General features: G+C 38.1%; 1 protein-coding gene across 3 annotated transcripts; it reads right to left on the bottom strand.

Annotated features, from left to right (window-relative positions):
• Nucleotides 1-694: 694 nt before the first annotated feature.
• Nucleotides 695-5,266, bottom strand: LOC307000817 (zona pellucida sperm-binding protein 3-like). 3 transcript variants are annotated; one of them, XM_079616693.1, is made up of 9 exons: nt 4,455-5,266; nt 3,956-4,074; nt 3,511-3,614; nt 2,616-2,793; nt 2,415-2,532; nt 1,774-1,865; nt 1,607-1,695; nt 1,389-1,508; nt 695-1,068 (listed from the first exon to the last, which is right to left on the bottom strand). In XM_079616693.1, exons 1-8 carry the CDS (start codon nt 5,148-5,150, stop codon nt 1,408-1,410), a joined length of 1,497 nt encoding a protein of 498 aa, XP_079472819.1. In that variant the 5' UTR covers nt 5,151-5,266; the 3' UTR covers nt 695-1,068; nt 1,389-1,407. The 3 variants fall into 3 exon arrangements, with proteins under 3 accessions (XP_079472819.1, XP_079472817.1, XP_079472818.1); XM_079616691.1 differs by having other exon boundaries at nt 924-1,068; nt 1,668-1,695; nt 4,455-5,241; XM_079616692.1 differs by having other exon boundaries at nt 924-1,068; nt 3,956-3,996; nt 4,455-5,241.
• Nucleotides 5,267-12,595: the final 7,329 nt, after the last annotated feature.

Below are 12,595 nucleotides of genomic sequence, written 5' to 3'. Positions count from 1 at the left end.
CCATAAAACTCGGTCACCAAAATATAAAAGCCATTTTTATGCAAGTGGTTTTATATTAGTCTCATATTCTCTGATGAGAAATATAATAAATAAAATATTTTATTCACGTCCGTCAAATTTTTTATCATTTTAATGCTGATGAAAAAAAGTCTATATTGCCAATATAAGGATGCATTTATTTGACACAGTAATTCTGTGAAATACTACAATTTAATACAACAAGTTTAGTTAGTTCAAGAAGTGTTTTCTATTACAAAAAAATATATTTTTAACTAATTAATTTCTGTGATGCAAAGCTGAATTTTCAGGCATTACTCCAGTCTTCAGTGTCACATGATATGATCCTTCAGAAATCATTCTAATATGCTTACTTAAAGCTCAAGAAACATTTATCAATGTTGAAAATAGTTGTGCAGCTTAATATTTTTTTGTGGAAAGCACAATGCATTTTTAGGATTCTTTTATTGAATAAAAATACAGCATTTATTTGAAATCGAAATCTTATGCAAGTAAACCTTATAAATGACTTTCACTTTATCATTTGAATGCATCCTTGCTGATTAAAAAGTACTAACTTTTCAAAACAATAAATGAATTTTGAACACTGTGTAGTCAATCTCTTATCTGGGATTTTGTTGGTTGAGCAGTCGAATCCAGAGTCAGATCTACTAGCCTGAAATTATTTTTTTCTTTTGAAAGCACATACACGTAGCCTACATTTGTATCGCTTTAAAAGCGGCAGAACGCAGTCAATGGCAAATTGTTACCATGCTCCAAACCAGTAAACAGTACCGCATCAGCAATTTTAAAAGTTGATGGGTCATTTACTACAGATGGGATTCCCTGAACAGAAACAAGAACCTAATGGACTTTAACCAACTAACTGCGGGCGACAGCAGAGCAAGGAAACAAACACACCCATTAGACAAAACACCTTTTATTGTCATTCACAAGTCAGCGCATGCCGTTTCTGGCGTCTTTGGCAAAACAACGTTCCGAGGATAATGACACACAAAATTACAACTGCAACCACCAAAACCGTAATGAGCACCATCTCGATGGAGTACTCTAGAAGAAAGAAGGTGCAGGAGTGAGGGTTATGACATGAATGCAGGACACAGACATACAGGGGATCTTTCAGTTCAAAGAATCCTAAAAAAATGCATGACCGTTTCCACAGAAATATTAAGCAGCAAAACTGTTTGAAACATGGATAAGAAATGTTTCTTGAACAGCAAATCATCATATTAGAGTGATTTCTGAAGGATCATGTGACACTGAAGACTGTGATGCTGAGACTTTCCAAAAATTGTACCAACCCAAAACTTTTGAATGGCAGTTTGCATTTTGGGGCCACTGTATGCTAAATCCATCAAGTAAACAGTCACCTGCATCTTTTGATGGCTCTTAAAAAGACTCTTGAATTTGCAGTAAAGGCTCCTTCTCCATTGGTAGCAGCTGCTGGACAAAAATCGGTCCAATAGTAGCCTCATCTTCCAACGTGGAGTCTTAAAATGCAAAAAAGATGGAAATAACATTCACATTGCACAGCAGTAGTTTATAGCTTTCCAAATATATTTGAACGGATTTAAAAGTGGAACGATACCATCAGTGTCCAGACTTCTGCCCTTCCTCATGGCACAGCTGGTCTCACAGCAGCCACACACCTGATCGTCTCCGTTTGCAGCAGTCCAGCTGTTAGGAAACACGGGGAAACTCATTTGGACGTTGAATGGAGACTCCTGAACTTGCTTCCGATTACTTCACCCATACCTGTTCGTTTCATGAACAAACGAGCAGGCCTTGCTCTTCATATCAATCGGACTGGACGTTGTAGTAGCCTTTAAATGACAAGTGATGTAGATCTGGGAGAGTAAAACAAAATGCTAAACTCAGTCTGATTAATTCAGATCAAATGTAAATGGAACAAACTGTACACTCAGAAATAAAATCAACATTTATTTATATAGCCCTTTACAACACTCAAGGTGAACCAAAGTGCTTTAAAAAAAAAAAAAAAAAATGCATGCCACAAAGAAACCACAAAATGCCACAACAACTGCTATGGATTAAAAGCCAGTCTAAATAAATAAGTCTTAAGCTATAGCCTTAAAGAGGCCCAAGTCAGTGATTGTACATATATCAGCAGGTAGCTTGTTCCAGAGGCTTAAAAGTGCACATTTTTAGGGATAACAGCTTGTCACTGGGACATCTTCCCTATTTACTCAAAAGTTCACAGTATACCTATTTGGATAAGTATTACTATTCTAATGTGCACCTTTTAGGGGTTCTTAGTGTACCAAGTTGCCCTTTTACCAGTGACAAACTGTTGTAACACATTTTTATGATTGCGTACAGCAGGGGTCACCAAACTCGGTCCTGGGCGGCCGCTGTCAGTACAGTAATGGACTCACCAATCCACGGGAATCTTGCTTAAATCTGAATGCCTCGATCTGAAACTGTAACTTGTCATCCTGTATCCTGGGCATGAACCTGGATCTGGAATTTGTCAGCTTGGCATCCAACATGCACCTAAAGATTTTAGTTAACAGTATAAAAGCAACAAAGGCGCAATAGTAAAGCGTGCAACAGGTCTTTCTAAAACAGCCGCTCACCCGCTGTTCTCGATGAACGTGTAGACGGAGTTTGCTTCCCCGCTGGGGCCCAAAGTAGCAGCGCAGTTTTCCACAAACACCCGCAGGGGAACGTGATTGGCACGGTCCACTGAGGCTTCCAGGTTTATGAAATCTCCCAGGAAGTAGGCGTTAGAGGGTCGCTCATACCTCCAGTCATCTGTAGGACGGGTTAAAGAATTAGTACACTTTCAAAAAAATGTTTTGCTTATAATTTACTCATGTCTTTCTTTCTTCAGTCGGAAAGAAATTTAGGTTGAGGAAAACATTCACCGAATGGACAACCATCTATCCCAATGTTCAAAAGGTTCAAATGTCCAACTCAATGCAGCTTCAAAGTCTCTACACGATCCCAGTCGAGAAATAAGGGTCTTGTCTAACAAAACGATCTGTAATTTGCTTTAAAATAAATAAATAATATATATATATATATATATATATATTATTTATTTTAACCACAATTGTTCGTCTTGTGTTGGTCTGCGACGCGCCGCGCATTACGCCATCACGCTGGAAAGGTCACAATAAAAAATTAAAATTAAATTAAAACAAAGATGTCGGACGATTTTTAAGTTGGAGGAGAAAATGAGATGGCCAGTTTTTCACCCTTCCCTACTTTTTTGAACCGGAGTACACAGACAAATAACTTGGATATTGCGTCGCAGACCAGCACAAGAAGAACAATTGTGGTTAAAAAGTATATAAATTGTAAAAAAATATATATATATATATATATATATATAGAAAACCATTCGTTTCGCTAGAAGACAGACAGAGATATCTTGGATGACAAAAAAAACATTTTTTGAAAGTGAACTAATCCGTCCGATTAAGACATTCAGGTTAAGAACTAACACAATAATAAAAGACCGCTTACCACTCATGATCTTCAGGGAAAAGTGTAGGTATTCATCGCCAGCTCTCGCTGCAGAATAGGGAATCCAAGTGGGATGCAATGAATTACTACTTACATTGTGTTTCCTGAAAGTTACAAGCAAATGTAAAGCATGTGGAGAATTAAAGAAAATATGATAACTATATGACTTAAATTGTAAAATGAGGTTAAATATTAATGTAATGTCTTTTTAAAGTAAAAAGTGAAGAAACATTTGAGAGGGGAAAAAATAAAAATTGTACTTTATTATCATAAAAGGCCTATTAAAGGCCTAAAGCTCATTCCCAAAACATTACAACTTTATTCTCAAAATCATAAATATGTTCTGTATGTTGCACTAAAATGCTGTCATAATGAGAACTATTAGCTCGTAAACTAAAGCCTGGTTGTCACGTAACAGTTTTGCAGTAGATTTAAAGAGGTTTACCTTGGGTAGATACAGTTAATTGCAACCATAGCTTCATTGGTCTTCACAATAGGGGTGTTAGGAAGAGGTGAAGGTGAATACACCAAAACAAAGGAATAAACAAGTGAATCTTCAGTCATCTGAAAAGAAATATCCACATAAATACATATTTTTATTCATACAAAAAACTTAAAATGAAAAAGAGAAAAAAAGAATATAAAAAATGTAAATTAAAAAAATAAAATAAAAAGTATGAAAAGAAATCCAAAATAAGATGCAATACAAAATAAGGATAAGATAAATGCTCCATACAAAAAAAAAAAAAAAAAGTGTGTGTGGAAATACATTTAAAATATAAAAATGCAAAAACAAAAAACATGGCTAAAAAAAAAAGAAACAAAAAAAGTCCAATATCCCAAATCACATAATTCTAATATTACACATTTAGCTTTTTCATGTGGCCATGTTGAGGTCAATGCAAAAATGAACCAATGCCACCAATGCTCAGGACATACACTACCGTTAGTGTGCTTCCACATCCCTGTAGTGCTGATTCAAAGGCAACAATCCTGGCATGGTCATCAAATCCAACATATGGACAACCACCCAGCGTGAGATCAGAAGGATTGATGAACTGACGGTTTCCCAGGAAATCTTGCTTCACCTGCACTTTGACAGAGACCTCGCCACAATGAACCAGCACAGAGTTTGCTGGCTCTGGCGCTTCGGGTTGGAAATCTGGCTCCATAACCACCTCATCATGGATGTCAGGAAAGAGGTCAGGACCTGGAATGGGCTTCTGGAGTCCCTGCGGGGTTTGTGAGAAAGTCTCAACCGTTTGCTCAGGTTTTATCAGTCCAAAATTCACTTGGCTTCGCAAAGGCATGCTAGGATTAAAGGGCACGGGTGCGTAGTTGGTTCTCTGAGATTGTGCTTGCATTGGTAGCTCTTGCGATGAAGGTCCCACCAATGCTGGGTCAGGTCTCCAAGGAGCCACAGGTGCAGGTCCCCTGGATTCAATAAGGTTTTGAAACATGTTGGATGCAAAGCCTACCGCACTTTGATCAGTTTGTGCAGGCATTGGGTATCTGAAGACAGCATTTTGACGTGAACCCTGATCTAAAGATTGTTCCCATACATTCAATTGTTCAGCACAACACATTAATCCACATGAAACTGTAAATATAACATCAATAACCACTGAACTTCTTCCCATTGTTGGTCTCTCAATATATTCCTCTGAGTTCTCAAGGGATATAGCAACTTCCTATCAGTCTTTAATGTTGATTGGTAGGAAAGGTCAAGTTCAAATTTGACTCCGCCCTTTTAAATTTCCCTCCAGCCCATGCCAATCAAACAAGTTCTGTTCAACTTCACACACATAATACTTTCAACTGTTGATACTTTCAACTGATCACATGACAACATGAGGAAATGTATTTAACACTATATATTTGACAATAATGTCGATAGTCATCATTATGGAAAAAAGAAAATGGTTTCATAAGAAAACCTTGACTCAAAGATATGTAATTAAAATATATGATAATTTTTATTAATATTAAAATAGAATGAATACTTATAATTAAAAAGGGTACTTTTATACTCAAATAAGGAAATGAGATTCATTTATTTCAAATATGAATATAAACATATATTTATATTTTTGAACGGGGTTTCACCAGAAAAATGTAAAATATATCTTATAGGCCTATATTATATTTAAATATGATGTTTACCTTGTAAAAAAAAAGAAGCTATTTTTATACTTATTATACATAAAGAAATTAGGGTTATGATTCATATCAACATATTTATGCAGGGTATTTTTAATTGTCAAATTAAAAAGTTAAAAAGTTCATGAAGTCAAGTGGATAACCTTTGTCAGAATTAGGGTGTAGGCCTAATAACTTTTTTAATAAAAAAAATTATTTGAGATTTATCTTTGTGAAAAGACAGAACCATTCTTTTTAGTTCTTCTTTTACTCATTTATACCACTATAACATTGACCGTTCGCAAAGACCCGCCCCCTTTAGTTACTGTTGCTATGTCGGACAAGCTACGCCACACCATGTTCTCTCACGCAGTGAAAAACACACACGGAGCAGAGAGGAGACTGACAACACACCGACAGACAGGACAGACCAGGTTACTTTTGATATTAAAAGTCTCACCTTTCAAATTTGGCCATTTTTAAAAGAAATTTAAACAATAAATACCATGTTGTTGTGGCTCTTTAATGTGTCTGACAGATCGCTGTAGAGCCTCAGTTAAAGCTGCTTGTGAACAGATCATCTCTTCTAGTTAATTTATAGCATAAAATAAACACGAATGAACATAAGAATGTTGTTTTAACCGCGGAAAGGCGTCAGTACACTCCGTTTTTCAATTTCAAATCCTCCCATGTTAATCTACTAACTCTATAGTTAATCTACTAACTCTAGTTAATCTACTAAATCTACTAACTCTACTTTGTCGACAAAATGGCGGATGGCGAAGTATGATTGGTCACATTACCTGTCAATCAGCTCCCTGCGAAGGGAAACACACAATTCTTTGATCAAATATACCCTAATATTCTCTATTTTCAGAGGTTGCAAAAGATTCTCTCACACACTCTGTTCCACAAAACACACTGCAGATTCCCTCACGACTCCGAGCACAAAGCGTGTTTATCAGGTGGTGTGTTGTGTTAGTCTGTCACAGAATTTTATGACATGCTGTGCTAAACACTCTGACACAAGAGGAAGCTGTGAGAGGACAGGTCTCAGATCAGTTGGAGCTGCCTATCAACCCTATTATGCCATTCTGAGTAACTCTATTAATGGCCTCTAATTTGGCCCAGGGGATCCGAATGGGACCGGTGGCGTCTGCGACTCCGGAGCCAGAAAGCAAGGGCCATCTGCTGGGGACCGCAGGAAGCAGGTATCCATGACCCCGCACTCCCCACAGACACAGACAGGCAGCAGCTGCTCATTATGAAACATGCTAAATGAGCTCTGAGTACTGTCACATGCAGAGTCTCGTGCCACTAGAGGGCAGCGGCAGCTGTAATTATGTTGCATTTAGCAGCTGAGAGCTTTGGAAGACTTTCAGGCTGAATGAATTCAAAATAGCATTCTACCCTTATCATTTCAGCTTTATTTGGCAGAAATTATAGTATGAATATAGCATAAGTTTAGGCTAATTTTGCGGTATGTATACTGTGCACAGTATGTATCCTTTCCAGATGCACGACCAACTACATTTGTCAAAATATCCAGTATACAGCCTTGTAGGAAAGAAAAAAGAAAAATCACAAAAAACACATCTCTTTAATATCTCACTTGTTTTAACATTGAGATTCAATGGAGAGCAAATGCAATGGAGACTAGTCTCTCTCTCTCTCTCTCTCTCTCTCTCTCTCTCTCTCTCTCTCTCTCTCTCTCTCTCTCTCTCTCTCTCTCTCTCTCACACACACACACACACACATTGTAGCATTTGTGTCTATTTAAACACACACATATTGGTTTTTTATGTTTTATGGGGACTTTCCCTAAACATAATGATTTATGTAAGGAATAATTGATGACGGGCCGTTGAATTATTCGAAAAATGTATGCACACCCTATTATTATTTTTTTCATTCATGGAGATAACATGGAAAATGTGCTATGTTTTAGATTTCTGTCACCTGGTGGAAAACAAAAAAAACTTTTACAGTAACATGAAAATGACATGAAATTTCCATTATAACTAGTAGATGGCAGCAGAGGACCTCTCATTAATTCATTTGACAGTTCATGTGTTTTGGAGGGGTTTTAACACATGAGTTTTCATGGCTTTACATGAGTTTTAAAGGGGACTGAGGGGATTAGTGTAACGTACATATTATGGAGTTAATAGCAAAATGGCCTAGTTACGCCCCTGGATGGATGACTTCTGGCCATAGTGGTTTTGATTAAATTGCACCATAAGGTAACAGTATGAGTTAATTAGTCTTAGGCCTCATCCACACTACTGCGTTTTAGTTTAGAAACGGAGAATTAAAACGAATACGATCTCCGTCCACACCAGCGTTTTAGCTGCGTATTAGAATTGATCTCCGTCCACATTAAAACGACTGTAAACGCGGATCACGTGACCATTCACCAACACTGGGCATGCGCGTGCCGGTGTAAACAGGCGATGTAGGCAGTTGTAGCATTGTAAAATGCAGAATTTATTTGCACAACAGCAGCTAGCAAAGACATCAAAGTCAGTAACGCTTGTAATTCGTTATCCATGTTGCAGTCACTAACGTTACGTAGTCCAGGCTGTTTTTCTTCCCGGGGACGGGTCATGTGATGGGTGGCTGACGAATCAGGGAAGGATACGCCATGAATAATGACATCCAATCATAGAGCCGAGTGTGAGCCTCTGCGTCATCGTTTCAAAAGTCCTCCGTTTTGACCGTCTTCACTAAAACGCCCTCCTGAGATTCAAAACACAAAACGGGGTCGGCAGCGTTTCTAAACTTCTCCGTTTTAAATCTTCGTTTTTGCCGTTGTAGTCTGGACGGGAGGTGCAAACGTAGCAAAAGGTCTCCGTTTCTAAGCGAAAACGCAGTAGTGTGGATGGGGCCTTAGTCTCATTTAACAGCACTGACTTGATTGACCAACAGTTTGACTTTTTTTGCTGTGACCCCAGAGGAAAACATGATTAAAGGAGAACTCCGGTCAATTTTAACATTGAGCTCATTTTTTTGTAAATTTGGAGTGCTGTCAATACAGAGAACAACGACAAAAATCAGTGTTGCCTACACCGTGTTATCCTCTTTTTAAAATTTGCACCCTGTTGACTTCAATGGGGCAAGTTTTAAACCTGCTTTTATCCTCTTAACATCCTTATTGTTTCATTACAAGTGCCCAGCCATGTTAGATGATAACTTCAGAGTGAACACGAGTGAATCTGACTGCATTAGATGTGAAAGATATGAATAAAAATGATGTTATATCAGCCAGCGCTCATACCTGTATTTAGTTCCTGTTTTTGGTCGAAGTCCAAAGTAGTCAATTGTCGAGTTCACGCGCGTGATCATATGTAACTAAACCCATGCGCGTGAACTTGACAATCGACTACTTTGGACTTCGACCAAAAACAGGAACTAAATACAGGTATGAGCGCTGGCTGATATAACATCATTTTTATTCATATCTTTCACATCTAATGCAGTCAGATTCACTCGTGTTCACTCTGAAGTTATCATCTAACATGGCTGGGCACTTGTAATGAAACAATAAGGATGTTAAGAGGCTAAAAGCAGGTTTAAAACTTGCCCCATTGAAGTCAATAGGGTGCAAATTTTAAAAAGAGGATAACACGGTGTAGGCAACACTGATTTTTGTCGTTGTTCTCTGTATTGACAGCACTCCAAATTTACAAAAAAATGAGCTCAATGTTAAAATTGACCGGAGTTCTCCTTTAATAAACATGAAATAAAAATGATTTCAATGACTTTGATTGCAGACTTTTCTTTTCTATTCCTTTGAGCACATAAGGTCTCCATTTGATCTCCATGTAATCTCATATCTGTTTAGGAGAAACAATTGAGACATTAAAAAGATCTCATTTGTGATTCTTCCTTCCTACGGGTCTGCAATCTGTACATGATGCTTTCAGTTGTGTGTTTCTTTGTGTGGCAGCAACGTGGTGAGAAACGATAAAGAAGCTTGCCAAAAGCTTGGCTCTGAGTGGATGCGGATGACAAATGTTTAACCGCGAGAAGTGAATCGGGCAGCTTTACGTGTCTATTGACTGATCCGAAGCCTTCTGCTCTCACACATCTGCTGGCGCTTGTCTTTGTTTAACCCGTGCTTTGTTATTTCAGAGCCCGAGCGCTCAGAGAGTCACATGATCACAGGCTCCTCTGAGCCTATCAAATATTTCGGAGGTGCAGCTGGATTTCTCCTCCAGATAAGAGCATTCTGTGGGAGTGAGGGGCTCGAGGACCTCTGCTCGACACAGGCTTCTCTGGGCTGGTTGAGACTTAAACGGGGTGATTAAATGCCCTTTTCACAAGATGTAAAATAAATATCTGATGTCCCCAAAGTGTGTGTGTGAAGTTTCAGCACAAAATACCCCACAGATATTTTTATATAACATGTTAAAGTTGTCACTTTTTGAGGGTTTGCAAAAACGCACCATTCGTTTTGTGCCTGTCCCTTTAAATGCAAATGAGCTGCTGCCCCCCGACACAGAGGGCGGGGTTTCAAGAGCTCGTGTGTGTGTGTGTGTGTGTGTGTGTGTGTGTGTGTGTGTGTGTGTGTGTGTGTGTGTGTGTGTGTGTGTGTGTGTGTGTGTGTGTGTGTGTGTGTGTGTGTGTGTGTGTGTGTGTGTGTGTTAGCAGCTGAGATTACCTCACGCAGACACACTACAATGACAGAAACTGTTCAGCCTTTAATGTTAAAATGGAGTCAGACAAAGATGGAGAGACTCAAGAAGAAGTGACAACATGTAGAAGCAACAGGACGTCTCTGAATGGTTAGTTGATGAATTTATGTTGCTGATGTGTCGTTAACTATCTCCAATTAGCATATTCTGTCATGGTAATCTATAAATCGCTCGTATAGGAACTGTTGTGAGATGCAAACAGAGTGACTTTCTATTGTGAAAAGATGGATGCTAACGTTTGAGATGACTCACAAATGTACTCTTGTCTCTTATACAACAACTCTTCCTCTTCTCAACATGGACTGTGTGTTCCCGGGGGGCGGGGCTTATGTTCATTTTAGGGTTGCTGATGTCACTGTATATATAATGCAAATTACTTACAAATATTTAATGAATAAATACAATTATTAATTGAATTATTGAATAAATTATCTATACAACTATTTTATTATTATTACTAATATTATTATTATTATGCAAAATAGAAATTAATTGGTCAGAACCCTTGAAAAATCTTTTTTTTTTTTTTATACAACAAAGAATTGCAAAGACACAACAGTAAAAATGGCACATTTGGAAACCCTGGAAAAATGGTTATTGCTGGACTTTGCATGAAGGAAAAAGAAAGACCATGATCACAATGACAGGCCAAATAATCATAAAGTCGTAAGATGGTTTAGCAATATTCTTATTTTATGACCAGCATGTGTTGATGTCAAAATCAGAACACATTTTGAGACGCTGTTCAAACTCACGTGTGAAATGACTCTTGGGTCCGTGCCGTGGGATTCTGGAGAATAATTCTGAGTAGGAGTTCAGTCTTCATTTGCTGTCCATCTAATCTCATTGCCGTCTAAGGAGAAACAATTGAGATGTGTAAGATCTCATTTGTGTTTTCCTATGAGAAGTGTTGTTTCAGAGAGAGAAAAAACAACCACCTGAAATAAGGGAGTATGTTAAGAAAAGAAAAACAAGACAAAATCAAAAGTGGCGTTATAGAAACCCAATGCCAGACATATCCAGAGGAAACAGATGGAGTAATAAAAGTGCAGCTTTGATTCACAAACCATCCAGCAGATTAGAAATGTGCTGTTATTGAAGACATGCATCACACGGTGTCTCCACAGGATATTCCACAAGATGCATCTTTCTGCACAATCTTATATAATTACACATTCGAAACACAGAAGATTAGAAACAGATATGTCAGCAAGTTGTGTTCACCTGTGCAAAACTCACCTCCATGATGCTCAGCTGTCGTGTGTGGTTCTTCATTGGCATTGCTTGATGTTTGTTTTAGGGTGCTCTGAGAGGTATTCAGCATGTTGCTGGGCTGAGGTGGTTGCTAGGCTATTTAGGTGGTTACTAGGGTGTTTATATGCAGATGGTAAGGCCTTTGATAGGTGGTTGCTTGCAAGGATGCTTTGGGGGACTATAAGGCGTTTTTGATTCCATGTTGACCGTGTGGTAACATTAGCGAAAATTTGCTGGCAAAAAAAGTCCATTGTCTATCATCAAATGTATTGATGTATGAAGCACAGCTCACATTCAAACCAAGCAGCTTTCTGTTGCTTCTCCGTGTGACTTGAAGCCGTGAGAAAACTGCATGGGGAAATCTTTCGTCGGCTCTTGAACTTCCTGAACATGTGGATACTGGATGAAATGACTGGATTTCACCTATACACATTCACATGAAGAATTTGTTTTTTCATGAGTTCTCAGAGGAATTTAAATTTTATTCAAATCTCAAAAGGTGCATCACATTAGCGAAATTTTGTCGATATTTTGCATGGAAGAAAAGGTCCATTGACTATTGTCAATAGTTTAGCAATGTATAACCTCACATAGAAGTCCCCATTCAACGTCGACATGGAAAAATTTGCATAGGAAAATATTTCACTCTCACACCAAATTCCCAATTGCGTGGATATTAAAACTGGATTTCGCCCTGGAAAATTTTATAACGGGAAGATGTGACTGTACCTTAAACATGAGCTTATGAGCAAAAGTGATGCTTGCTACGGCAAACAATAATGATCTCTTTTGAGAAACATTGTGGAGACATATTGACCTTGTTTTGAGGAGGTAATTCAGTCTGTCCGATAATAAAGTTCAGCTCTCTGGTGCCGCAGCACAAAGATGGACATCTACTGCCTTTATTAGGTTATTCTTATTGACCACACAATATTAGCTCTCTCTTTATTATGCATCTTCATTACCATTTTTCAATCAAGATAATGCCGTAGAGA

Source organism: Phoxinus phoxinus (genome assembly GCF_949152265.1).
Source record: "Phoxinus phoxinus genome assembly, chromosome: 6".
Taxonomy (NCBI): domain Eukaryota; kingdom Metazoa; phylum Chordata; class Actinopteri; order Cypriniformes; family Leuciscidae; genus Phoxinus; species Phoxinus phoxinus.
Note: the sequence above shows the minus strand (reverse complement) of the source record. Positions and strands in the feature narration are given on the sequence as shown.